The 27,116-nt window shown below is 35.6% G+C and overlaps 1 protein-coding gene and 1 pseudogene across 1 annotated transcript; one reads left to right on the top strand and one right to left on the bottom strand.

Moving 5' to 3' along the window:
- Window positions 1–14: 14 nt before the first annotated feature.
- Window positions 15–7,444, bottom strand: LOC149132159 (uncharacterized). The gene is made up of 3 exons (XM_089365355.1): window positions 5,694–7,444; window positions 4,041–5,609; window positions 15–47 (listed from the first exon to the last, which is right to left on the bottom strand). The coding sequence occupies exons 1-3, from the start codon at window positions 7,395–7,397 to the stop codon at window positions 15–17; spliced, it is 3,306 nt and encodes a 1,101-aa protein (XP_089221481.1). The 5' UTR covers window positions 7,398–7,444.
- Window positions 7,445–20,896: 13,452 nt separating this feature from the next.
- On the top strand, window positions 20,897–21,558 carry LOC149132158 (uncharacterized; annotated as a pseudogene).
- Window positions 21,559–27,116: the final 5,558 nt, after the last annotated feature.

The raw sequence follows: 27,116 nt of genomic DNA, 5'->3' as shown, positions 1-27,116 counted from the left end.
TTTCTAGTATTTTATCAATAAACCAAATTCTCAATTACACAAAAACACTAAAAATAAAAGACCATATAAACAGGAATGTGACACATTTGCTGCAGTAAACACCAACCTTCATGTACAACTATCTCAAGTATATATATATATATATATATATATATATATATATATATATATATATATATGCACAAATGTGCAAACTCGTTGACCTGCATGTGTGTGTATGCATCATTTGGTTGTGCTAGTCTATTTGAAACACGTGCAGATAATTAAATAATTTATAAGGCATTTTTATTCTCTGTGTTTTCTCTCACTCTTTCTTCCTGTATATTTGTGTGTGTGTGTGCGTGCGTGTATGTGTATATATATATATATGTGTGTGTGTGTGTATGTGTATCATCATCATCATAATTTAACATCTATTGTCCATGCTGGCATGGGTTGGATAGTTTGACCAGGGCTGGTAATCTGGAAGGCTGCACCTTGACTCCGGTCTGTTTTGGCATGGTTTCTATGGCTAGAAGCCCTTCCTAATGTCAACCACTCCAAGAGTGTAATGTGTTACTGGTACAGGTGCCATTTACATGGCACCTGTATCTGTCACAACTGTGGTTTTACTTGGCTTGATGGATCTTCTTTACAAGCACAGCATAATGCCAAATGGACTCGTTCATTCTTTCCGTGAGGCCCAATGCTCAAAAGGTGCTTTTACATTCCACCAGCATGGGTGCCATTTGTATGAAACTAGTATCTGCCACGACTGTGATTTTACTTGGTCTTCTTCTCAAGCACAACATAATGCCAAAGATCTTGGTCATTGTCTCTGTGAGGCCCAACATTCGAAAGGAGCTCAACCACTTTGCCTCTGTGAGGCTCAATGCTTGAAAGGTGATTTTTATGTGCCACTTGCATGGGTGCCGATTATGTGACACCAGTATCAGCCATGACTGTGATTTCACTTGGTTTGACAGATCTTCTCAAACACAGCATTACGCCAAAGGTCTCGGTCATTAGTCATTGCCTCTGTGAGGCCTGAAGTTTGGAGGTCATGCTTCACCACCTCATCCTATGTCTTCCTGGGTCTACCTCTACCACAAGTTCCCACCAGTTAGGGATCAGGACTTCTTTACGCAGCTGTCCTTGTCCATATGCATCACATGACCATACCAGTGCATTCGTCTCTCTTGAACACCACTTCTGATGCCACTTTTGTCTAACTTTTCTCTCAAAATGCTTACATTCTGTCAAGCATGCACATACAGTGAAGCATACTGGCTTCATTTCTTTCAAGCCTATGCATGTCCTCAGCTGTCACAGCCTGTGTTCCACTACCATGTAGCATAACTCTTCGCACACAGGCATCACACAATTTGCCTTTCTCTCAGAGAGAGAGGCCCTTTGTTGCCAGCAGAGGTAGGCACTCTATGAACTTTGCCCAGCCTAATCTTATTCTGACAGCTATGCTCTTGGAGCATCCACCTCTGCTAACTCGATCGCCTAGGTAACAGAAGCTATCTACTACCTCTAGCTTACCCTCATGGCATTGATGGAGTCTATTTTCTGTACAAGGGGTGTGTATGTATATATATATATATATATATATATATATATATATATATCAAAATAAGCAACAAGGATATCGAGAGGTAATGCAGTACGATTGTTTCAAGCAACTCCATTTAATTGAACAATGCAACCATTACATCAATTTAAATGCAGAGCAATCCTCAGCTGCATAAAGACATAGAATTTAATTAAATTAAAACAGATAGGCATATTAGTATAATTTTACCTAAAATCTCCAAGAAGGTAAGGAGATAGACAAAGAACATGCTGTCTTCACTTCAGCTTAGAAGCTACTAAGGTATCAGGAAGAGAGACTTGCTACAGATTTTGCTTGTCACTGTTTAATGGGGTCAGTTTTAATTTATAGACTAGTTTATCAAATCTTTGTATATCTAAGGCCAAAAGAACAAGGAGCAGTGCCTGTTAGGAAGGGGGCTGAGCGAGTGGACAGAAATTTTAGTGGGTATAGTCATAAAAAAACTATCAAGATTAATTTGAATCAATATAATGAGATTTGGTAAAGGAAATCTTAAATCAAGATGTTAGCTAACAATTAAGGGGGCAAATCACTAGTAGACTATTGATAATGAAACAGGGGAAATTTTATCATGGGGTACTATAGTTAAATATTTTAAACAATATTGCCATATTGTTAAAATTTAGGGTTATTCAGAAGATTATTAAGAAGAATATTATAACAAAAGGATTAAAAAATTTTTTGAATACTTTTGAGTATATACCAAACTTTTTATCCTAAACTAAACATTGTTTATTTACTGATTTAGCTAGTATCAATAAAGACTGATACCTGGTATTAGCTAAAGGAATATTGATGTTATAGGACATTCTAAATAAATATTCCAATTTTAAAACTAAGAGGAATATTATAGGTTTTAGAAGTTATTAGTGTTACTCCATACATGATATTTATAGTCTCTTAGGGGTACTTAATTACAAGGGCTACTTATATAAAGGCCCTTATAAATACTAAGATCAGGTGGGTAGAATACTTTAAGAAAAGGATAAAACAAGTAATTTCTGAAGACTATATCAGACAATGTTGCCATATTGTATAAAGTTAAAATTTAGGGTTGTCAAGAACATTATTAAGAATGATATTATAACAAAAGGATTTTTTTTTTTTTAATACTTTTGAGTTTATACCAAATTTTACCACAATAGAGAGAGGAAAAGAAATTACATAGAAATAGTTTAATATTTATACATATTATATATTTAAATATTAACTTATTAGATGGTATGTATGAAAATTGATCAATTGGATTTTACTGGTATTTAATAAAGGAGTACTGAGACAAAAGAACATGTTAACTATATACTAATTAAATTATAATATAATCAGTTTATTTTAAGTTGTGGAGATACTGGTATTGTTTTATATAAGCTAAGTATGAATTTATAGGGGTATAAAAATTAGATTTATTAAAGGCTATTATAAAATAAGAAAATGATCAGGTAGAAAAGGAATAAAAGTAGCCTAATCACTAAAACTATATTAAAGTATATATACTTTATTAACACCAATAGAGAAGATTTATAGAATACTAGCAGAAATACCCGGCGTTGCCCGGGTTAAAGAGAATAATGAAATCTGAAAACGCCGTCTAGACTACGCATCATCTTTATATATAGAGATGTATATACACACACGCACCCAAACACACGTATATATATGTATATCAATATAAATATATGAACGTCAATGAAGTTTCGTAAAAGAAGGTGATCATGTACATACTTTCTTGCTGTTGTGATTATAACACCTCGTTGTAAACAATGTTCCTTGTTTTCCCTTGTGGAGTATATACAAATAGGTTTTTTTTGCTGCCCACTCTTGAGCAGCCAACATACAGTTGTCCATGTGAGAAGCAGGGCTCTTCCAAGAGAAGACCAGCTACAGACAGTGTTTGACCCTGAGATTTGTTTATGGACATGGCAAAAGTCACACGAAGGGGGAATTGTAGTCTTCTGAATGTAAAAGGAATGTCTGCTCCTGATGGAGTAAGAGGAATTCTTGGAATAAAGACGTCATCCCCTTTTGCACATCCAGAAAGAATGGTAGCCTCGATAACGTGTGACATCATTTTCTTTATCACGAGTCGTGTTCCATTGCAAAGTCTTGGTGGTTCCACATTGCGGAGCAGCATAACAGGCGTTCCAACTTTAAGTGATAATATGTGGGGAGGTAGTCCTGGAGGCTCCAACGAATTGAGAAATTCAGGAGGATAGTTCACCACTTCATTTGTATCTGGAACTGTATCAACAGACTTGTAAGTTTGAAGATTGCCGGGAAGAGAATGCATCAGGTGTTGATTAATTTTTGTAACAGCTACGTTTTTTGGAGCTAATATTGCTCTTTCACATAGCCAATTGTGATTTTGGTAGTTTTGTTTAAAGTTGGGAAAGACTTTGTGTTTGAGGTCATCTACAGAATTAACAACAGAACAAAATGGCCATACTTCTATTTCTTCTGCAGCATCGAGAGGCACCTTGCCATCACCAATTGTCAAAATGTCCTGTGCGAATTTTTTGGACATTTGGTCGCCGTGTAGCTGAGCTCTCATGTTAGTGTTAAGAGTGAGGATAGCAACATGATGCCACAGGGTAGAGGACTTTAGGCATGCTTGGACCTCATCTGCTCTAGTGCCTTTTGGAATGACAGGAAGAGTTTGCCTGAAATCACCTGACAACAGAAGCGTAACACCTCCCATTGGAGCGTGACAGTCTCGGATGTCTTTCAGGGCTCTATCTAATGCTTCCAAAGCTCCTTTGTGAGCCATGGTGCATTCATCCCAGACAATTAGATGACACCTTTTAAGTACCTGCCCTTGATCTGAGCTTTTGGTGATGTTGCATGAAGGCATCTCGGACGCTGCTAAATTTAAAGGGAGCTTAAAAGTCGAGTGTGCTGTCCTGCCACCGGGTAACAAAGTAGCTGCAATCCCAGAGGAAGCCACAGCTACTGCGATGTCCTGATGCTGCCTTACTTCTGCAAGGAGAAGCTTTGTTATAAATGTTTTCCCTGTCCCTCCAGGAGCATCGAGGAAGAAGATTCGTCCATCACGTTGGCGTACACTGTTAATAATAGTTGTGTAGGCCTGCAGCTGGTCCGGAAGTAATTTATGCTTGTTTTCAGCAATGTAGTTTGAAAGCGCTTGAGTGTCGTAAGATGTTTCACGAATGACAGCAGTGGGAAGGCTATTTGACCCTGACCTGAATGTCTGTGGCAGGCCATATGTGGACAATTCATTACCACCCAGTGTAGCAATTCTGTCTTCAATGTCAATGAGAGTTTTATTGTAAACTTCATTGCTGATACCCTCCATGTCAGGATAGAGCCGTTGAGCTTGCCGGTGAAAGTCTTCAGCCAGGCTGTCCCTGTACTTGAGCCATAGATTTGCAGGATCACACAGTTCGCATGTTTGAAGTAATACTGCAAACAGTGCCCTGAGACTTTTAGGTGATTCTGATAAAGCAGCCTCTCCCAAAGTTGCATCCCATTGTGCACCATCTTCCAACAGTCCTTGTCGATAGCAGGCTTCTCTGTATGTTGTGCAGACATGTCCATGAACGGTTTTTAGGTCCTGGAAAGACTTGGGGCCTCTGACATCATGCAGCAGTAGGCGGAGGTAGAAGCACTCTTGTTGAGTGGGATGCACTGTGTATACTCGTCCAACGCAAGTATCAAACTTAATGCCAGGGTATCCACAAACATTTTGACCTGCTTTCCTTGGTCTCCATTTTTTTCCATTCCAAGTGTAGTATGATGGAATCTGTGGATACAGTAAGGTTTGAGCGAATGGATCCAGTTGACAGAGCTTGAAGAATGCAGTTACTGTGCTATCCCTTGGTTGCTCTGCCAACAGAGAAGCATTAGCATCGGTGAAGTAGACTCTTTGACCGTTTTCTAGGTGCACTGCAAGCTGTTGAATGGCGGGGTGTCGTTGGTGAAGTGGAAAGCCAAAGATGCGCCAGAAAGCCTCGTTGCTACTTATGTAGCGTCCCACCTGATAGTGTGTTACCTCATCCTGGCAGTATTGTTATTGAAGTCCAAACATTGCAGCGTCAGAACCCTTGTTGATATACTTGCAAACATACTTGATGGACTTAACGGAGTTGCAAAACTCAACGTTGATGTGGGCATTGAAAATCTTTGACAGGAGTGGGCAGTAGGGAACAATCCATCTGTTATCAACCTCGTGCTGTCCTATATTTGCTGTGAAACCGCCGTTTTGTGGTTTTCTCCGTCTGTATGAGGGATACCCATCAGCACCTGTCTGAGTTGCTTGTAGGAACTTCCTTGGAAACTTTTTTGAACATACGCCATCTTTCAAACATGGTGAGTTAATGTTGAATCCACGCCCACATGGACCATGCACCATGTTTGCTTTAACTATGTCGTATAGTACCTTGTCTAAAGCTGGATCAGGAAGTTCTGCAGAGATTATCTTGTCGATGTCAGTTGATTTGATCTTCGTTGAGAGCCAAAGCAGGATATGAGCATGTGGAAGGCCCCTTTTTTGCCATTCGATTGTGTACATGTCACACTGTGTGGGTCCGAAGATTTGCCCTTTTTTTAGGAGGTGCATGAGAGTAATTAATTTCAGATGGAAAACTCGGGCGAGGATGTCATGCCTGTCTTTAGGCTTTTGACCGAAGAAGAGTTCGGCCTGAATCTCCTTCCACTTGGGATTGCATGTGAAAGTGATGAATAAGTCAGGCCTGCCGTAATGGCGGACAAAGGTCATTGCATCCTGTGTTCTTTCATGCATATATCGGGGACTTCCAGTGAATGTGGAAGGCAAGATGCAAAGTCTTCCTATGCTTGTTGGAGCAGCATCATTGTTGATAGCATCTCGGAGATGGATGTAGCTGTCAGAGCGCAATTTTTGTTGATGTGATCTAATGAAACACAATCTCTCTGATTCCATTTTTGCACACATATCAACTGCAAATTGATGAAACAGATCTCGAGACTGGTGGAGATGATTACAGGAGTCGTTTCGTGTCATAAATCGGTATGCGTAGAAGTCCATGCAGGATACTTGCTTGTTCAGATATTCATGACGATCTTGTGGATGTTGCTGTTGTATACCGATGTGGTAGCCATCCTCACCGTAAACAAACAGAAGTGGATACTGAAGTGTGTCGTATGATCTGTGTGTTTCGGTAATTCGTTGGACGGTGGTGTCACGTCGCCTAAGGACAATGTCTCTGGGATTGTGCTGTTCACCGTGAAGGAGTACAGCTATTTCATTGCATGTGGGTGCATTGTAACGGCCTGCATGTTCTGTAGATGGTCTTTTCTGAGCATCTATGACAACATTGAAATTAGAAGAAGCTTCTGTTTCTAAGGCATACTTGAAGCTGCGTACGTAGCTGTTTGTCTGGTGCAGCAGGTCTTGAAGTTGCATTATCAATTGAAATTTAGTGCCATTGGAAATGGAGTTTCGTCGGGTGGCTTGTTCATGTAAATTACCTACAAAGTACAGTTGAAGGAATTGAGGATCTTGATTTTCAGCAGGTTCGAGCGATCCTATCCTATGGTAAACCTGTCCCTGCACTTTGAAAGTTGGCATAAACCCACCTTCTTGAACAACATTAGCGCCGAAAGATGTCATTTGGAATGCACAGTTGTACTTGCGGATGTTATTTAGGAAATGTTTCGACTCTGTATTTGTGCCATCGTGGAGTGACTTTAACAGCTGTGGTGGATCCTGCAGGGGAATGATGTTAACTTTTCCATTAGCGCAACACATAGCAGGAGTTTCTCTGGACCACTTATTAGCATTGCAGAAAGAGCAAGTGAGGGACATATCTCCAATGTTTATATCTGGGCGGCCATCATATTGAATGTTAGGGTTGTAGCTGAAAGCCTTTAATAACCATCGTGAGTTGCATGGCGTTGAAAATCCTCGTCTATGAGCTCTTTGTTGAATGGAACTCTGCAGCATAATATATGTTTGTTGTAATGCCTGGGAAGCTCGCACAGCAGCCATGTTGGCAGCATTCCTGAGCAGTCGTGTAGCACGTTTTTTTTTTCTTCTCTGCCGCTCGTGCAGCAGCAGTTGAGGAAGTATCAGCAGTTCGTCGTACTTTACGCTGGGGTTCAGTCTCTGCAGCTTGTGCAGCAGCAGTTGAGGCAGCATCAGCAGTTCGTCGAAGTGTACGCTGGTGTTGAGTTTCTGCAGCTCGAGCAGCAGCAGTTGAGGCAGCATTAGCAGTTCGTCGAAGTGTACGCTGGTGATCTGTTTGGAGTGCTCTTGAAGTGGTTGTACGTTCAGCATTTTGTGATCGTCTAATGTCAGTTTCCAATGACGATTCATTTGCCCTTCTTGCTGATAATGTTACACCTTTCGCAGTTTTGCGTCCAATTGAAGAAGTCTTTCTTCCGGGCATGATGAAATGCAGTGAGTACACTGTGAAGTATGAAATATTAATGGAATGGTTATTATGTAAGTGTAGATAAGTTGCAAACTTGCAAATGCTGCGGTAATAATGAAGTGGTATTAGAACGGATATCAGTTAAGTGGTGCTATAGTCGTGTTGGGTCCTTAGAACTGTCGTTAGGGTAGGAAGGTTAGAGTTGAATTGGATGACAATATATTTGACTTGACAGGGTAGCATGTGGTTAATGTCTGTTACCATCTTCCATTATATCGTCGTGAGAATTAATTTGTATTTACCTGCCGTGGTACTTAAATGAGAATGAGATGTAAGGGGACAATGTTTTGGAGATTCCGGTTCGAATTGACATCAGTGTTTTTGTTTCATTTTTGACACGTAATACTTAAATAGTGGAAGAGATATAATGTTGCTGTGGACTGAAAGTATGCCATAAGTTAGAAATTGTTTTTGATTAAAACACAACCGGGACGCTAAGTAAGACATGTGTAAAATTTGAATGAAATTGGTTGTGTAGTTCTCAAGTTTTAAGGATTCACACAGACAGACACACACACACACACACACATACACACACACACACACACACACACACACATTCTCAATACATGTAGGATTCCTCACCATACAGGTAACAGGCACAGCTGTAAGATGCATTACGGATCTATAGCAATTGGAAGGGCATGACCCAATTGAAATAACAACGTGTGACGTTTGGAGTAAAGGGAAATGAAAGTGTCGCCTCTGGAGTTTGCAAATGACCACTATACCGATAGGTAACTGGGAAGAAAATATTTACAATCGATAAATGTCTTAGAACAACCAGTCTCTCATCTGGGAAGGCCTTGAAATCAACGTTACCAACTGGGGACTATGTGTGTCGCAGTGATAATAAAAAGACTCAAAGGAGGTCTGCAACGAAATAATTTTAGTCAACACTTTGCAAGTGAATCAATGGAGGCAAAGATGCGTCTCATTTACTTGACAATTTATGCACCACATTGCAGAAATCACAATGTAAGTATATCTGAAAGGGTAGTCTTACACTGTTGTACCGTTGAATTACAAATAATGCTCATCTGTTATGTTCGGGTTAAAATTTCAACAACATCAAAAATATATGAATTTTCATGGGAGTTATGGCCGTTATGCAAAGAATATAATTTTCAAATTTCATAAAGATCCATTCAGTACTTTTGACGTAGTTTTGGATAAGAAAACAAATGACTAATGTGTGTGTTTGTGTGCATGTGTATGTGTGTGTGATGGGTGTATATATATGTATAGATATCTGTATGCATGTATATATGTATATATGTGTACATATTACATGTACATCTATATATATATACATCTACACATATGTATACATATACATGTATGCATATAGATCTCTCTATATATATATCTATACATATACGTGTACATATACATCTATATGTATACATATACATCTCTCTCTCTCTCTTTCTCTCTATCGAAATGGTGTACATATACATCTATATGTATACGTATACATCTCTCTCTCTCTCTCTCTCTCTCTCTCTCTCTCTCTCTCTCTCTCTCTCTCTCTCTCTCTCTCTCTCTCTCTCTTTTCTCTCTCCCTCTCTCTCTCTTTCTCTCTCTCTGAAAGTATCTGTCATTACAGTATCGAAATGTGATTGTTTCAGTTAGTGGAATAGTTTCATTTTTAAAGTGAAAGTATTCGACATGAGTGTTTTTGTTTCACTTTTGACACGTAATACTTAAATAGTGGAGGAGATATTATGTTGCTGTGGGCTCGAACTATGCAAGAAGTTAAACATTTTTTTTGACTAAATACTTAATAATTTTTTTCTTTCCTAATTTTTTCATTCATAATTTTTTCATTTATATTTTTATTCTTACGTTTGTAGAAATAAATATTCTTGTATTTTTCTATTATTCAATTGATTTTTAATGATAATTAAATAAACGTTTTTAGCTTTAAATAGTATAGCTTTAACTATTACACCGGTTAAATATGTACTAATTTTATCTTCATTATTATTTTAAACTTAAACTCGTTCAAATTGTATTTAAAACAAAGATAATTTAAAACAATGATAATTTATGTAAGCTGTTTTTTGTATATAATATACATGTTATTATAATGGAAGAAGGGAGGATTATTGAATGGTTATTATTTTGATATTTTTAATAATTTTTCTATCTTTATAAAATAAGTATTTCATATTAATTCATTTGGTACTTATTGTTGGTTGAGATATATATATCTAATTATTGTTCTACTTAAGATCTGACGATTAGCTATATTTTTTAATAGAATTTAATTTTCGATAATTTCAATTGATTTTAATCGATTTAAATTTCCTTTCTATTTGAAAATTAGTTATGAAACACGTGTAATCATTTTATTATATTTATCTTATGATATTTACTTTGCTTTATATTATACTCATTTATTGTACTTTAAATTGTTAATTATTCTATATGTGATAGTGGATTTTCATCGATGAGTTCTTGAAAATTGGTTATTTTCCCTAAAACTATATATTTTATATATATTTTATCTATAAAGCTCAATTTAATTTTAATTTTTTATAAATTGATTTTAATTGAGTTTTTACCTGTAATTTTGGATTTTGTCCCTAATATTATTATTATATATATATATATATATATATATATATATATATATATGTAGTGAAACTACCTATCGCCATTAGATACAAAACTACTATCGCCATTACATACAATCTTCTCATTTAAATATAAATAAATGCGAGCGTAGCAGAGAACCCATTCCTTGTCATCACGTGACTGATTATTATTCGAATCGGCAACTTCTTCGAACCGTTCCCGCCAGAACGCAAACTGACCAATCACAGCCCCTAATAAGGTCACGTGATAGAGTAAAATTCTATCACCGTCTTGGAGCTCTCTTAACGCTATAAATAGATCAACTCATACCCAACAAATTGGTCTCGGTCCAGTTTCTCTTTGAGAACTGTTCCGTGTACCACACGACAGCAGCAGCAGTTCCAGCGACCACTTCAACAGCTTCGTCCAGCCAACGATGACCACCGCCGTCGCCATATCAGCAACACGTTTCTACGACTACTACCAAGCAGCCTCTACACCACCAGCGTCAACACGACTTACTATGTACACCACACCAAACTACCGCGGCACATCTCTCTCTTCGATCCTGTTAGGTGACTCAGCTTCACCACGATAAATAAACAGACAAGAGTTCTTAAACAGACAAGAAATTCTCAGCCAGCGACGAACATCTGTATAACAAGAATCACGGCCCGGCATCGATGCCACGACATCACAACTAGTGATCAGCTCTGCCACACTCAGCCAACTCATTTCAAATACAGAACTTTTCCTATAGTGTACTAAACAACTGGTATAATTGCTCACGTGTTATTGACTCTCTTTCTATCTGCTGTAAACACTCATACACACATGTATCACCCACATACACACTTTTCTTTGTATGACGGCCTGTCTTTGATCATGTTATTATATGTTCGCACGGTCGTTCCTTACATATATATATCTTTATGTATTGAAATTGGTTCTTTGAAGTATTATAATGTGAAGCTATAAAAAAGACTTTTATATATATATAACAATTTTAGGAGGTGCTTGTAACAGTTGTAACAGCAACAGAAAACATTCAAGCTGTAAATTCAATGAAAATTTTTATGTGACTTCTATGCCCCACACCTAATACGCTTAATCATTCAAAAGTCTTTTTTATAGCTTCACATTATAACGCTTCAAAGAACCAATTACAATACATAAAGATATATATATATATATATATATATATATAAAAATTAGACATAAAAACACGAACCATGCGGCGTACTGATTCGTGCTTCATATGTTGTCTGGTCAATTCTGCTGACGAAAGTCTGACCTTGTAAGATATAATCTTTATCTTACTAAAATTGACTTGAAACCATGGTACAGAATATAGATTGGTAAAAGTTTTTATTTTTCATTTCCTTTCGAAATTATCCCTAACTTTTGTGGTATGTAGTATTTTTGCTGCTATTTCTAGCGAGTAGATGTCCTATTATAGACGTCTCTGCATTTCTAATGAATAATACATAGTCTATTGACTGTTTTTACTCTCGCTAGGCCACTGGTGGTAAATAAAATTTCTAAAATTTTCTTTGCCACCCTATAATTTATCAATTTATTAATAATGATAAAATTCTTTTTGGATGATTTTCTGTAGGAATTTCGGCATTTTGCATTTTTGTATTTGCTGCCGATTAGGTAAACCGTAAATACGCGGTATATTTTGAAAAATTAGACATAAAAACACGAACCATGCGGCGTACTGATTCGTGCTTCATATGTTGTCTGGTCAATTCTGCTGACGAAAGTCTGACCTTGTAAGATATAATCTTTATCTTACTAAAATTGACTTGAAACCATGGTACAGAATATAGATTGGTAAAAGTTTTTATTTTTCATTTCCTTTCGAAATTATCCCTAACTTTTGTGGTATGTAGTATTTTTGCTGCTATTTCTAGCGAGTAGATGTCCTATTATAGACGTCTCTGCATTTCTAATGAATAATACATAGTCTATTGACTGTTTTTACTCTCGCTAGGCCACTGGTGGTAAATAAAATTTCTAAAATTTTCTTTGCCACCCTATAATTTATCAATTTATTAATAATGATAAAATTCTTTTTGGATGATTTTCTGTAGGAATTTCGGCATTTTGCATTTTTGTATTTGCTGCCGATTAGGTAAACCGTAAATACGCGGTATATTTTGAAAAATTAGACATAAAAACACGAACCATGCGGCGTACTGATTCGTGCTTCATATGTTGTCTGGTCAATTCTGCTGACGAAAGTCTGACCTTGTAAGATATAATCTTTATCTTACTAAAATTGACTTGAAACCATGGTACAGAATATAGATTGGTAAAAGTTTTTATTTTTCATTTCCTTTCGAAATTATCCCTAACTTTTGTGGTATGTAGTATTTTTGCTGCTATTTCTAGCGAGTAGATGTCCTATTATAGACGTCTCTGCATTTCTAATGAATATATATATATATATATATATATATATATATATATATATATATATCCAAAATTTTAAATTTAAAAGAAATTTATTCCTATGTCAACATTTCTGTATAAGGCTATATTTAACTGTCAAATTCAAGTCAAACATATAAATTGCCTTACACGTCTTCAGGGGGAAAAAAGGTTTAAGAACAAAAGGTAAACACCAAAACATCGTCTTTAAGTCCAGTCCATATTCAAATTTGTCCTTAAATAACTCGTTAAATAAATTCCTCCTTAAATAAAGGTTCATTAAGTGGAGACAACCCCTCATAATATTATTAATAATATTAATAATATCATTAATAAATTATAAACAATCCCCTATTACAATGGAAATCTATACTATATTATCTCAAGAAGCTTTTGCAAAAACCACAACTGCTATTGGTAAATTATACATTGATATGGCCTGCCTTAAGACCTAATATTATACTATAATGTACTATAATACCCGGTCATATTGCAATTTATTTAAACCAGCGAAATGTGTGTCTTGGAAAATGTGTACATCTTAGAGCATTATTTGTTAGTTTATTTATCAACTTACCCTTAGAGAATAATATGAAATATAGTTCTTATTTACATAACGAACAATATCTCCTACCCTTGTTGTACGGGAAAGACCTCCCGATGACCGACCATTCTAACGAATATTGCTTTTTTTGTTCTTTCAGTTCCCAAATGAATTTACTAAGACTAGTGCTTGCTATTTTACTTCTATCTCTAAAGGTACTATAATGATTAGATAATCTTTTACAGATTTGTCCCGAAGTACATCCCAGGTATCGCCTAACATCTGTCTGAGTCCTTACCTTACATTGATAAACTACATTTCTAACTCTCGCATTAAGGCCTTCAAACTTCAATCTTCTGGGGTTGACCTCTGTTACTGTAATCATATTCCGATTATCATTACCATTATTATTATTATTAATATTGTTATTATTATTATTATCATTTATATCAGGGTTCATATCGCTATCCACCCCCTATTCCTTTTGATTTAAGTATTTTAAAATTATGAGCTGCAATTATTTGGGATAAGTTCATAGTGTTTGAAAAACCAAATCTAATGGTATGTGTATTAATAATTTTACCATAGTGTGAATTCTTTGGGAAATGTCTGCTTATCACCTCTCTAAACTGTGCAATCAAGTTAGATTTAACATTCCTACCAAAAGGGACTATGAACCAAACATTATCATCTTTAGTATTATTTACCTATGTTACGTTTATGGATATTCCTGGGTTTATCTTCCTTATTTCCACTAAGTTTATTCTTATACCTATTATTCTTATCTGTCTTAACGTTGTTACTATCAGTTTCAATATAGTAAACCTTCTCTTTGTATCCTGCCCTATTTAATGCCGAATTATAGAATTGAGCTTCATTATCAAAAATCTTATCATTAGCAGATAATCTAGAGAGTCTTAATGAAATATTTTAAACTAAATTATCAATAATTTTTCTAGGATGGTTACTCCACTTATTTATATATTTTAGGTTAGTTAAAGGTTTATGATATGGTCTATATGTCTCATTTTTAATTGCTGCAGAAATATCGTCTTCATAAATGATGTTCATCCCCATTCTACGAAAAAATCTAGCCAATCTACCCTTAATCCTCTGTAGTTGCTGGTTGGAGCTATTCCTAATATATAGAAGACAGTCATCCCTATATAGACCCGTTAATCCTTAAGGAGTCTACTTTAGACTTCTTGTGGTGAAATCTCTTGTTATATTGGTAACGATTACATGTTTTTCTCATCATCAACACATTGTGGAGATATCATCATATGAACAAATATATACATATATATATATATATATATATATATATATATATATATATATATATATATATATATATATACACACATATATATATATATACACACATATATATATATATACACACATATATATATATACATATATATGTATGTATATGTATATATCTATATATATATATATATATAAAAATTAGGATAAAACTTACTTGGAAAAGGATGCGTGTCGCTTGATCATATAATAATATAAATAATATATAAACATATGCATATATCCATACATATATGTACATACCTACATCTATATATATACATACATGCATATATGGGTACAGGACATCATAAAAAAACGTTAAACACAATGAGAAACGAAAACAGAAAATGAACTTTTTTCGAACAACGAAAAAAACAAATAGGGAAACAAGACATGCAACATAAAGAGTATAACCCTTCGTCAGTTGTCCCTGTTCCATCTACTCCGAATTTTGAAGGCAAAGACAATTAGCTACTTCGTTAGATTACAATTTAATTAATATATAGTTAATTTGTTCTTTTGCGTCAATGCTAAATCTTCTCGATAACCCTATAGCTATATTGTTTAAAATAGTTTTAGTAATTACTTGTTTTATCCTTTTCTTAAAGTGTTCCACCCTCCTGATCTTAGTATTTATATTGGCCTTTATTTAAGTAGCCCTTCTAATTAAGTACTCCTAAGAAACTATAATATCATGTACGGATTAACACTAATACCTTTTAAAATCTATATTATAACTCTTAATTTAAAATTAGTGTATAATTAGTATGTCCTATAACATCAATATTCTTTTAACTAATACCGGGTATCAGTCTTTATAGATACAAGCTAAATAAATAAATAAACAATTTTTAGTTTTAAATTACTTGAATTATTATACATTGTCCATAAGCTGTCTCTATTGATGTTACTAAGTTGTATATATACTTCATCATGGTTTTTAGTGATTTAGCTATTTTATTCCATTTCTATAGTGTTCTACGCTACCTGATCATTTTAATACTTCTTAGTATTTTATAATTGCCTTTAGATAAACCTAAATTTTTGTACCCCTATATAATACGTCTTTTCTAGAAAAATATGTCTTTTTCTAGAAAAGACATACATTTTCTGTCTATAATACGTCTTTTCTAGAAAAATATGCCTTTTTCTAGAAAAGACATACATTTTCTGTCTCTTCTCTTAATCATTCATAATAATTTTTCTATCGTCTTGGCTTAACAGCCCTCACCGTTTGTCTTTACTGTCTTGTTCTCACTGTCCTGTTCTTACTGTTTTTTACTGTCTTGTTCTCACTACTCTGTTCTTGTTTACACTTTCACCCTCCGCAAAAAATTCCGCACGATTACGTAACCGTAATCCTTAAACCCTAACCCTGACCCTAAAATCGTAACTATAACAGTAACCCTCATCGTAACCCTAACCGTAACCGTAATCCTAAAACACTAACCCTGACCCCAAAACCGTAACCCTAACACCCTAGGGAAAATCGTGCGGGTGTTAATCTGAAAAATTACCCACATTTGTAATGAAGTTCACTGATTTACACTTCAAAGTTGGTTTTCACATTCAACCCTGTTCTGCAGAATCAGTGTAGCGACGGGAGGTTTGTACCCATCTCTACGTTCTGAGTTCAAATTCCGCCGAAGTCGACTTTGCTTTTCATCCTTTTGGGGTCTAAAAAATAAGTACCAGTTGGACACAGGGGTCGATATATCGACTATTCTCCACCTTCCCGAAGCCACCCTTGTGGGAAAAATTTAAAATAATAATAATAATAATAATAATAATAATAATAATAATAATAATAATAATAATAATAATAATAATAATAATAATAATAATAATAATAATGACATCTGCCGATCAAACTCCCAACCCACAACTAAGTCTTAAGTGTATATATATGGGGGATTGTTTGTACAGGTTCATAAGAGAAAGTAGGAGTTGAAAGGATTTGTATTAGAAAGAGGAAATTAGATTTTATTAGGGAGAAAATGTTTACTCGTATAGTTTTATGGATTATATTCGTTATTAGGAATTTCTTGGAGTGAAAAAATGACGCAGTGACCTAACAAATTAGGTGCAGGTGTGGCTGTGTGGTAAGAAACTTGGTTCCAAAACACATGGTCCTGGGTTCAGTCCCACTGTGTGGTGACTTGGCATGTGTCTTCTGTTATAGCCTCAGACCAACAAATGCCCTGTCAGTGGATTTCGTAAACAGAAACTGAAAGAAATCAATCATATATGTGTATGTATATATGTAAGTGTATGTGTGTGTCTTTGTCTCTGTTTTTCCCCTCGTCACTGCTTCACAACTGGTGTTCGTTTATTTACATCCCCATAGCTTACTGGTTTGACAAGAAGAAACTGATAGAATAAGTACCAGGCTTATCAAACTAGAAAAAAAAAGCACTAGGCAGTGTTTCATATTTTTGTTTTCCCAGTCAGTTGTATCTATCAATCTATCTTTTTGAGTGTGTGTGTGTGTGTATATATATATATATATATATATATATATATATATATATATATATATATATATATATATATACATATATATAATACACACACACACACACACATACATGTATGTATATGTGCATATTCATATCTATTATATAAAAGTCAATGTCTTTATGTGTGTTCGTGTGTTACTTATACATTCGAAAACTGCTGCACCAATCCTAATCAAATTTGGAACACAAAATCCAAGCCTAGGGAGAAGGGTAATGCTGTGTGTTTCATACAATTTCATGGACCAAAATTACTGAATGGATCCTTATGATATTTGGAACTTAGATTCAATGCATAAGAGCAGGTATAATGCAATATGTTTGGTTTGAATTTGAGATGGCTTAAAGGGGGCAGAACCCTCATGAAAATTCATAAATTTTCAATGATGATGAAATTTCAACCATGGGTAATTGACACACATCAAGAAGTATTCTCAAAGTTTCCACTTCTCGTGAGGATTCTAAGACCCCCCTAATGGGGGCCTTAACTCCCAAATTTACTCATTTTTTATGAATCAAAACTAGTTTAATGGATCTTTATGAAATTTGGAAATTATATTCTATACATAATGGTCATAACCCCCATAAAAATTCATATATTTTGGCTATTGATGAAATTTTAACCATAGATATTACACACAAATGAAGTAATATTTCTGAAATTTCATCTTCTCAGAAGTTACAGAAACCTCTTCATGGGGAATTAACACCCACAATTTAGTTATCTTATCTAAGCAAAGATGAATACAGTTGTGCTCTTGGGAGCTGTAGGGTCACCCGATCATAAAAGATGAGCATTATTTGTAATTCAATGGTACAACAGTATAAGACTTTGCTTTGAGATATACTTAGATTGTGATTTCTGCAATGTGGTGCATAAATTGTCAAGTAAAGGAGAGGCATCTTTGCCTCCACTGATTCAGTTGCAAAGTGTTCAGTAAAGTTATTTGGTTGCAGACCTCCTTTTTATTATCACTGGGTCAGAGATAGTCCCTCGATGGTAACATTGATTTCAAGGCCTTCCCAGATGAGTGACTGGTTATTCATAGCCATTTATAGATTGTAAATTTATTGTCCAGTTACCTATCAGTATAGTGGTCAGTTGCAAACTCCAGAGGTGACACTTCCAGTTCTCCTTAGCCCTCACGTCACACAGTTGTTAATGTTTATTTGAGTTGGGTCACACCCTTCCAATTGCTATAAATCTGGAATGCATCTTACGGCTGTACCTGTCACCTGTATGGTGAGGAATCCTACACTGGGAGTGGTAACAACTAGAGTAGGCTAGCTGACTGCTTATTGTGATCATTCGTCTTTTAGTTTCCTGTAGCTTTGCTCTCTTTTACAAACCCAGTGAACATACATATATTTCCTATTTCAAAGAAATTCAAACAATAGATATAAGACCCACGTTAGAAAGATTCTCAACAATTCAACTTCTCTGGTTGACATTAAGACACATATCCCCAATAGGGGCCTTAACTCCCACATTTTAGAGCTCCGTGACCTCCATTTTTCAGGAGCAAAATCCTTTTAACAGGTTCCATAAGACTGGAATTTTGGAATCTGTGCATAAAGATCAGTAGTATGGGATACATGTGTCATGATTAGAACTTTTTTAGGGTGTGTAAAGAGTGAAAGAACCCTCATCTGCAATTTTGATGAAATTCGAATCATAGGTATTCCAGTTCATTAGAGAAAATATAACAGAAAAGTCTAATTCTTCAATTGCATGTAACATGGGCAACGCCGGGTATTTCTGCTAGTGTCGTATAAGAGAAATGCTTGTGTCACTAATAGAAACAAACAAATCTGGACGAATAATCTCCTGCAATTTCAAGATTCACATAGGAAAAGAAGAGCACTCTTTGGAAAACAACTGCAGGATACCAATGAAACTTGCTATCTGTTCCTTGGAGGTACCACCAAAGGAAGGAAAGAAAGAACAAAGGAAATTTCAAAAAAAGTAACTTTTTTAAGGCAAAAGAAATTAAATTCCCCATATTTATCAATTCAAAATGTACAAGTAGAAAAAGTGCTGAATACCTATGATAAATGTGTAAAATAAGGAAAATACAATTCATTGAAAGGAAATTTTTACATCACAAAGGAATCAGGGAATGACTGTGCAGTGAGGATAGAAGGTTGTATTATCCTCAAATTGAAAGCAAGGGACAGGTTGGGTATTGTTGTGTCGACACCCCCAAGCGAAGAAGTAGGATCCACCCAAGACATATAAATAGAGGTAGTCTGGCCGTGGTAGGTGTGTTGAGTAGCAGTTGAGTAGCTGTTGTGTAGCGGTTGAGTAGAGATCATCCGAAGGTGCTAGATAGCAGTAGCTTGAGACATAACAGTGGCGATGAGGTTTCTAATAGCACCAAAAATGGAAGAGTTACTGAAAGCTGTAGTGAAACAACAAGAGCAGCAGCAGCAGCAACTACAGAAGTTAACAGAATTGTTACTGCAGGCGAGAAATGCGACAGAATCATTTTCAGCAGATGGTGTTGCAAATTCCATCGAAAAATTTCAGTACAATCCAGATGAAGGAACTACTTTTGCTGCATATTACAGACGATACGAAGATACATTCCGAGAGGAATGCAAGGGATGGCCTAGCGACAGGAAGGTAAGACTCCTTTTGCGAAAGCTTGCTACTCCAGAACACAAAATTTTTGTAACTTTATTTTGCCGAGAAAGCCCGCGGAATTGTGTTTTGAGGAAACGATAAATATTTTGAGGAATATTTTTAGCGAGAAAAGTTCACAGTCTAACATTCGATGGGAATGCTTAAACTTAAAGAAAAACGAGTCTGATAATTTTGTGACATATGCTGGTATGGTTAACAAGGCTTGCGAAAGGTTCAAGTTAGAAGAATTAACGCCAGATATGTTCAAGTGTTTAATATTCGTTAAAGGGCTAGTGGCAACGGAAGACACGGAAATTAGAAAAAGAACATTATCAAAGTTGAACCAAGATGTGAAACGGGATGACATCGACTTTCTATCCCATCTTCCCAAAACCACTGAAACAAATTCAATCCTACTAAGCTTTGATGTAGTAAGCCTGTACACCAATATCCCACATGATTTAGGAATAAAGGTGATCAAATACTGGGTAGATAAACATAGAGAAGTAATTCCCAACAGATTCACAGTGACATTTATATTAGACTCAGTGAGACTTATTCTGGAAAACAACACTTTCTTCTTCAATGGAAAGAACTATATCCAAATTAAAGGCACGGCTATGGGAACGAGGTTTGCTCCCATTTATGCAAATTCGGTGATGGGATACTTAGAACAAAAACTCTACCAGGAAATAGAGGAGAGATACAGCACTGAATTTAGGAAGTATATTGAAAAAGCATGGAAGAGATACCTTGACGATTGCTTTATAATCTGGACAAAATCTCAAAACATTGGAAGAATTCAACACCCTCCTGAACAACCTACACCCATCCATCCAATTTACAAAGGAGATGAGCAATACCAAATTACCATCTCTAGATGGTAATTTGGTAAAAAGAACACCGCCATTACCACAGATATATATTATAAACACACACATACACACCAATACCTGAATTTTAAATAATGCCATCCACCGCATACAAAACGTAACATCCCATACTGCTTAGCCAGAAGAATGTATACCATTGTAGAGGATCTAAAGACCAGAAATCAGTGCCTGATGGAACTGAAAGAATTTCTGCTCAAACAAAAATACCCATCACTACTTATAGAAAATGGTATTCAGCGGGCTTCGAAAATACCCATACAACAACTGAGGAAACCGCAAAGAAGAGAAAAACAAGAACAAATCATACCATTTATAGTGACACAAAATCCATGCCACCAGAACAGCTTCAATATTGCTAAAGCAAATCTTCCAATCCTTGCACAAAGTAAGGAATTGAGAAATATCATTACAGATCAAAGTATAGTTCTCAGTAAGAGACAACCTAAAAACTTGAAAAAACTATTAACAAAGGCAAGGTCTGACCTCAGCAACAAAAATCAAACATTCACTGTGTCTAAATGCAATGATGGCCGATGTGGTACATGCCAATTAATTCATACCGGCCCATATATGAACACAAAAACAGGGAAAATATTCATAAACGCGAAAATGCAAAAGTAGAAACCTAATCTACTGCATCAAATGCCCAAATTGGCCAGACAGGTAATGCACTATCAGAATGCTCGTGTGTGCATCGACAACAGATTAAAAATCCAGAGGTCCACCAAATACCACTGAGTAACCATCTGGCAATATGTGGTCAAAAAACTTTTATGATATTTCCATTTCATAAACTTTACAACCTGAATAAAATTGAGAGAAAACGGAGAGAAAAGGACTTTATTAAGAAATTGAAACCCAAGCTTAACAAACAATGATTAAATTAATCTTACTTGGGGTTTTTTAAATCTTATCCCTATAACTAAAACACAAAAAATCTCTCAAATGTCATCATTTCTAAAAATAAACTTGGTATCATCTCTAAAAATAGCCAAACACCTACTGCTGCTGTCCAAAGGAATGTGTATAAAGGGCAAAAAGACAGCCAGTCAACTACAGTTGAAACACTTCTGTCACACGGGACCTTGAAGACTGCTAGAAAGCAGGAAAGTATACTAGTCCTTAAATATTTAATATTCAATATTTCATTTATTCAATAAGACATTCAATATTTCATTTCATTTTACTATATATACTATATATTCCATATTCTATATCCCACATTAATTTTATAATATAAATAAAACATAAAAAACAGACAGAGTTGGAATTTTTTTGAATAATATATATATATATATATATATATATATATATATAAGCAATGTTAAATGTCTGAACGAGGTATTAACAGTAACTGCACGACAAGGTGAAGTATATTTGCTACTTAAATGTGGCTGACTCCTAAGGGTGGATGTTACTGTTGCTTTTAGCTCCAGGAGAACATCTCCTCCAGCTGGCTATTGACACACATCTGTGTCCTGTCTGTATTTGCAAAGGGAAGTCATCCTTCCCATCTTGATCTGCGATATGCACGGACTCGAGTTTCTGGGTATTTATCTGTCCTCAGTGTACGACAATCGCCGACCTTCGATACGAAAAATATCCCGATGCAAATACTTATATCGTGCAGTTACTGTTAATACCTCGTTCAGAGATTTAACATTGCTTGTTTTCACTTTTTCGAGATCAGTGAATAATTTCACTGGAAAAATATATAAGTATTTGCATCGGGATATTTTTCGCATCGAAGGTCGGTGATTGTCGTACGCTGAGGACGGGTAAATACCCAGAAACTCGAGTCCGTGCGTATCGCAGATCAAGATGGGAAGGATGACATATATATATATGTATATATGTGTATAAATGTATGTGTATATATGTATATATATATATATATATATATATATATATATATATATATATATATATATATATATATATATATATATATATATATATATTGTAAATCCCAAAAATAACAGCAAAAATACAAAGGATTCTGCGGTACACGTGTTTCAAGCTTTATATCAGTGTATAATTTACAATACAAAGCTATCTTCAGCCGCAAAAGTATTTCTCTCCCAGGAAATTATATCACATCGGCGTTAAAGGAGGAAGAAAGGTGTGATATAAGAGGTGAAGATCCTTTCGGTATTTTGTATAGTACTATACCTGGTATAATTCTCCATTTACACATAATTTCTTCGGTCCTCCGACAACCGTCCATACCTTGCCACGATTCTGTGTGTAGTGTTAAGTTGGTGGTTAAGAACAATACAATAAAGTGACAAAACGAAACAACAATATAAATATAAAATAAAATGGGAATATAAAGTCCTGAGCAGAAAAGAAAAGAAAAAGAAAAAGAAATACACAGATATTCGTGTAAAAATAAAAGTAAACTTAAATCGGTGGGGTGGGTAATCTAAGAAGTAATAAGAGAAAGTCTGGATAGTCAAGTAAGCTACATCTAAGCTATTTAGATGGGTTGGTGAAGGGTGGTGAGGAAAAAATCTAAATGTAGAAGAAGATATATATAAAACTTAACTTTGATAGGTCTCGGCAAGTATAGGCCCAGTCCATGTCCAACTCAATAGCACCACCTGGTGAAGTCTTTTAGTCATATATGGGGTACCATGGCCCACTCTAGCAAAGAGTTATTATTGTTGGAGACATATCTGGGTGTATGAGGCTGGTCCAGGATTTTTTGCAGAAATTTGTCCAGTGAACATTTGAATTTTATGGGATCCGTTTCCGTTTTCACATATTTTGGTATGGTATTAAAGAGAGCTGAACCAGTTGAGGTAAAGTAGTTGTGACATAATGTTGTTATGTGATCTGAGTTCTATTTTTGTAGTGGGCAAATAGCATGGGGGCCAAGTCTTGGATGGGTTTTAAAATTGATGCCAGCATTATTTGTGCAATACTGACGGAATATTTTGTCTGTCTTTACGTTCTGAGTTCAAATTCTGCCAAGGTCAACTTTGCCTTTCACCTTTCGGAGTCGATAAATTAAGTACCAGTTGCATACTGGGTCGATCTCATTGACTGGCCCCCTACCCCAAAATTTCGGGCCTTGGGCCTAGCGTAAAAAAGAATATTGATGGAATATTTTCCACACCACACAAATGATGTAACGCTCCTGGCGGCATTGGAGAGAGTAGAGACTGAGTTTTTTAGTTGACCCCAATAGTCAATGCCTCTCATGCTGTCTAGCTTTCATGTTATTGATCTCTAGAGTCTTTCCACTTTCATAATGAGTTGCTTCATATGGGGAACACAGTGGGCAACAGTATTCAAGGTGTTGCTGGGAAAAAGTAGAGTAGAGAAGGACGATGGGGTGGGCATCTCTAGACTGGAAAGTTCTCAGAATCCAGGAGCACATTTTGCAGACCAAGTCAACCTTGCTGTTTACGTGGGAACTCCAGCTTAGATTGTTATCAACAATTACTCCAAGGTCTCAGGTGTTGTTAGATGACACTAGGGAGTCGCCCGAGGGAAGAGCATATGGTAGTTTCAGAGTATCCTCTTTTCCAAAGTGGATCAAATCAAGCTTGTCTTAATTTAGAAGCATACTGATTTTTCTGCCCATTGCACAACAGCAAACAGATCTGACTGAAAGCATGTTCAATCTCCCATACTGTTTATGGCTTTCTGGAGTTTGGTATCATCTGCAAAGATTTTCAATATAGAATATTTGATGACGTCTACTATGTCATGGATGTAGATAATGAAAAGACACCACTACTGACTTTGGCTGAGCTGGATCGTATTCCCTCAAATACATGTTGGGTTCTGTTCATCAGGAAACACTTTATCCACTGCAACAGCTTCCTATGGACTCCAAAGTTGGGCAGTTTCTTCAGCAGGATTTTGTGGTGCATTCTGCCAAATGCCTTGCTGAAATCAAGGTATATGATGTCAGTGTTGGATCCTTCTCCCAATGCTTTTAAGATGTCATCAAAATGGTGCAGAAGCTGCGACAGGCAGTCCTTGCCATCATGGAAACCATGCTGATTGGGGTTCAGCAGATTGTTGTCTTTGAGGAAGTAAGTTATTTTTGTTCTCACCACCCTCTCAAATACTTTAATGATATGAGAGGTGAGTGAAACTGGACGGTAGTTCACTGCAAGAGATTTGTTTCCCTTTTTGATGACCTCGAATGACAGACTGGGAAAGAAAATAATCAGGAATGTAGCGTGCATCAAGTGAGTTTCTCCAGAGCTCAGTTAGAGGAAGTGCAATTTGATGTTGACACATCTTCCGGACAGTGGCTGGGAGCTTATTGGGACCTACTGCCGAGTTGTGCTTGATCTTATTTATTTCTATTAGGATATCAGGAGCACCAAAAGTTATGTCAGATATGGTTAGTTGAGGGTTTACATTACAGATACTAGCCAGATCAACCGCATTAGCGTTACTGAAAACAGAGCAGTATTGTCTCTGCAGTATCTCGCACATGGATTTTGCATCATCATGTAGAGTGGTGTTTTTGTAAGCCAGAGGACCAATAGTGGAAACAGCATCTTTATGTTATTTTGTAAATGAAATGAACACTTTGGGATTGAGTTTTCTTTTTTCAGTGGCTTAACTATATACACACACACACACACACACACATATATATATATATATATATATATATATATATATATATATATACACACTTATATATATATATATATATACACACACACACACACACACACACACACACACACACACACACACACACACACACACATATATATATATATATGAATATATATATATATATATATATATATATATATATATATATATATATATATATATATATATATATATATATATATATATATATATATATGTATGTATATACACAAATATATATGTATATATATGTGTATAGGGAAAATAAGCAGAAAAATAAGCGAAAATACACATTGGAAATCAAAAGAAGTAAAGGCCTTTTATGAAAAGTAATGATAATTATATACAATTAGATGAACTGATCTAGGAATAAAAGTAATAAAAGTCATTATTGTGAATTGTTAAAGAGATTCAAAAGCAAACCGGTTTCGTAATATTACTAATCATTGCTTTGAATGCACACCGAATACTGAACGGTGTCAGGTCTACTAGTCCCTTAGTAAAAAGATTATGTGTAAGGGAGGTAAGTAGTTCTGGATTTGGTGCAATTAGGGTAGATCAAGATCTGTAATGTGAATGATGTTTGGGATGTATAGGGGTTAGTGGTATTAAATGGAAGATTAGTAGTGTTCTATATTATGTTGTGTGTTCATATTTAGTTGAGGAAGATATTTATTGATGAAAATTGCCTCTTTATTCATTCTTTGTTGTGTTGAGGTGTTCTGTGAACATTGATAGAAGGGAAAAATTAGGAAATTAGGATTAAGATTCCTTGCACACCTTTCTATGTGTCCACTGACCTGTATCTATCTGTAATGTGAGTGGCAGATTTGTTCTTTGTGGAGAGTGGTTCTTCTACGGAGTGATATTCCTGTTTAGCCAATATAATTATTACTACACCCTAAGCATGTAATGACATAGATTAGATTTTCCGAGGCACTGGTGAAATTTGATTTAATCTTAAATATTTCACCTTGTTTAAAGTGGAACTGTGAACCCTCCAAAAGGTGGGGGCAAGTACCACAGTTAGGTCGACCACATTTTTTCACTTTTGGTTCTGTTGTTAATGGTTACAGTCTTGCGCTGGTTAATATTTTTTTCAGTGATTTAGGTTGCATTTTACTTTTGATAATTTTGTGTGAGTCTAAAATTTTGTTCATTGTTTTATCTCTTGTGAGGATGGGTAGATTTTGGATGATAACGTTAAAGGCTTCGTTGTTTCTAGGGTTATGTGTGGAGATGTATGGGAGTATTTTTAAGTCTGGTTTAGTATTTCGGTTGACTTCCCTTAATGTTTTTATGTCTATTTCCTTAGATCATTTGATTCCATTATTTATTAAAGACTAGCAGAAATACCCGGCGTTGCCCGGGTTAAAGAGAATAATGAAATCTAAAAACGCCGTCTAGACTACGCAACCCTCAACTGTTAGTAGCTACGATACCATATTTCTACATTAATAACTCTCCAATCCATGCCAGCATGGAACATAGATATTAAGTGGAATGCTAGAAGAAAGTTTTCAACTCATATGTATATAAAGTAAATA

The sequence above is a fragment of the Octopus bimaculoides genome, chromosome Z (genome assembly GCF_046866305.1).
Source record: "Octopus bimaculoides isolate indiv1 chromosome Z, ASM4686630v1, whole genome shotgun sequence".
Lineage (NCBI taxonomy): Eukaryota > Metazoa > Mollusca > Cephalopoda > Octopoda > Octopodidae > Octopus > Octopus bimaculoides.
The sequence above is the reverse complement of the archived record's forward strand: the minus strand, read 5'-3'. Positions and strand labels throughout refer to the sequence as shown.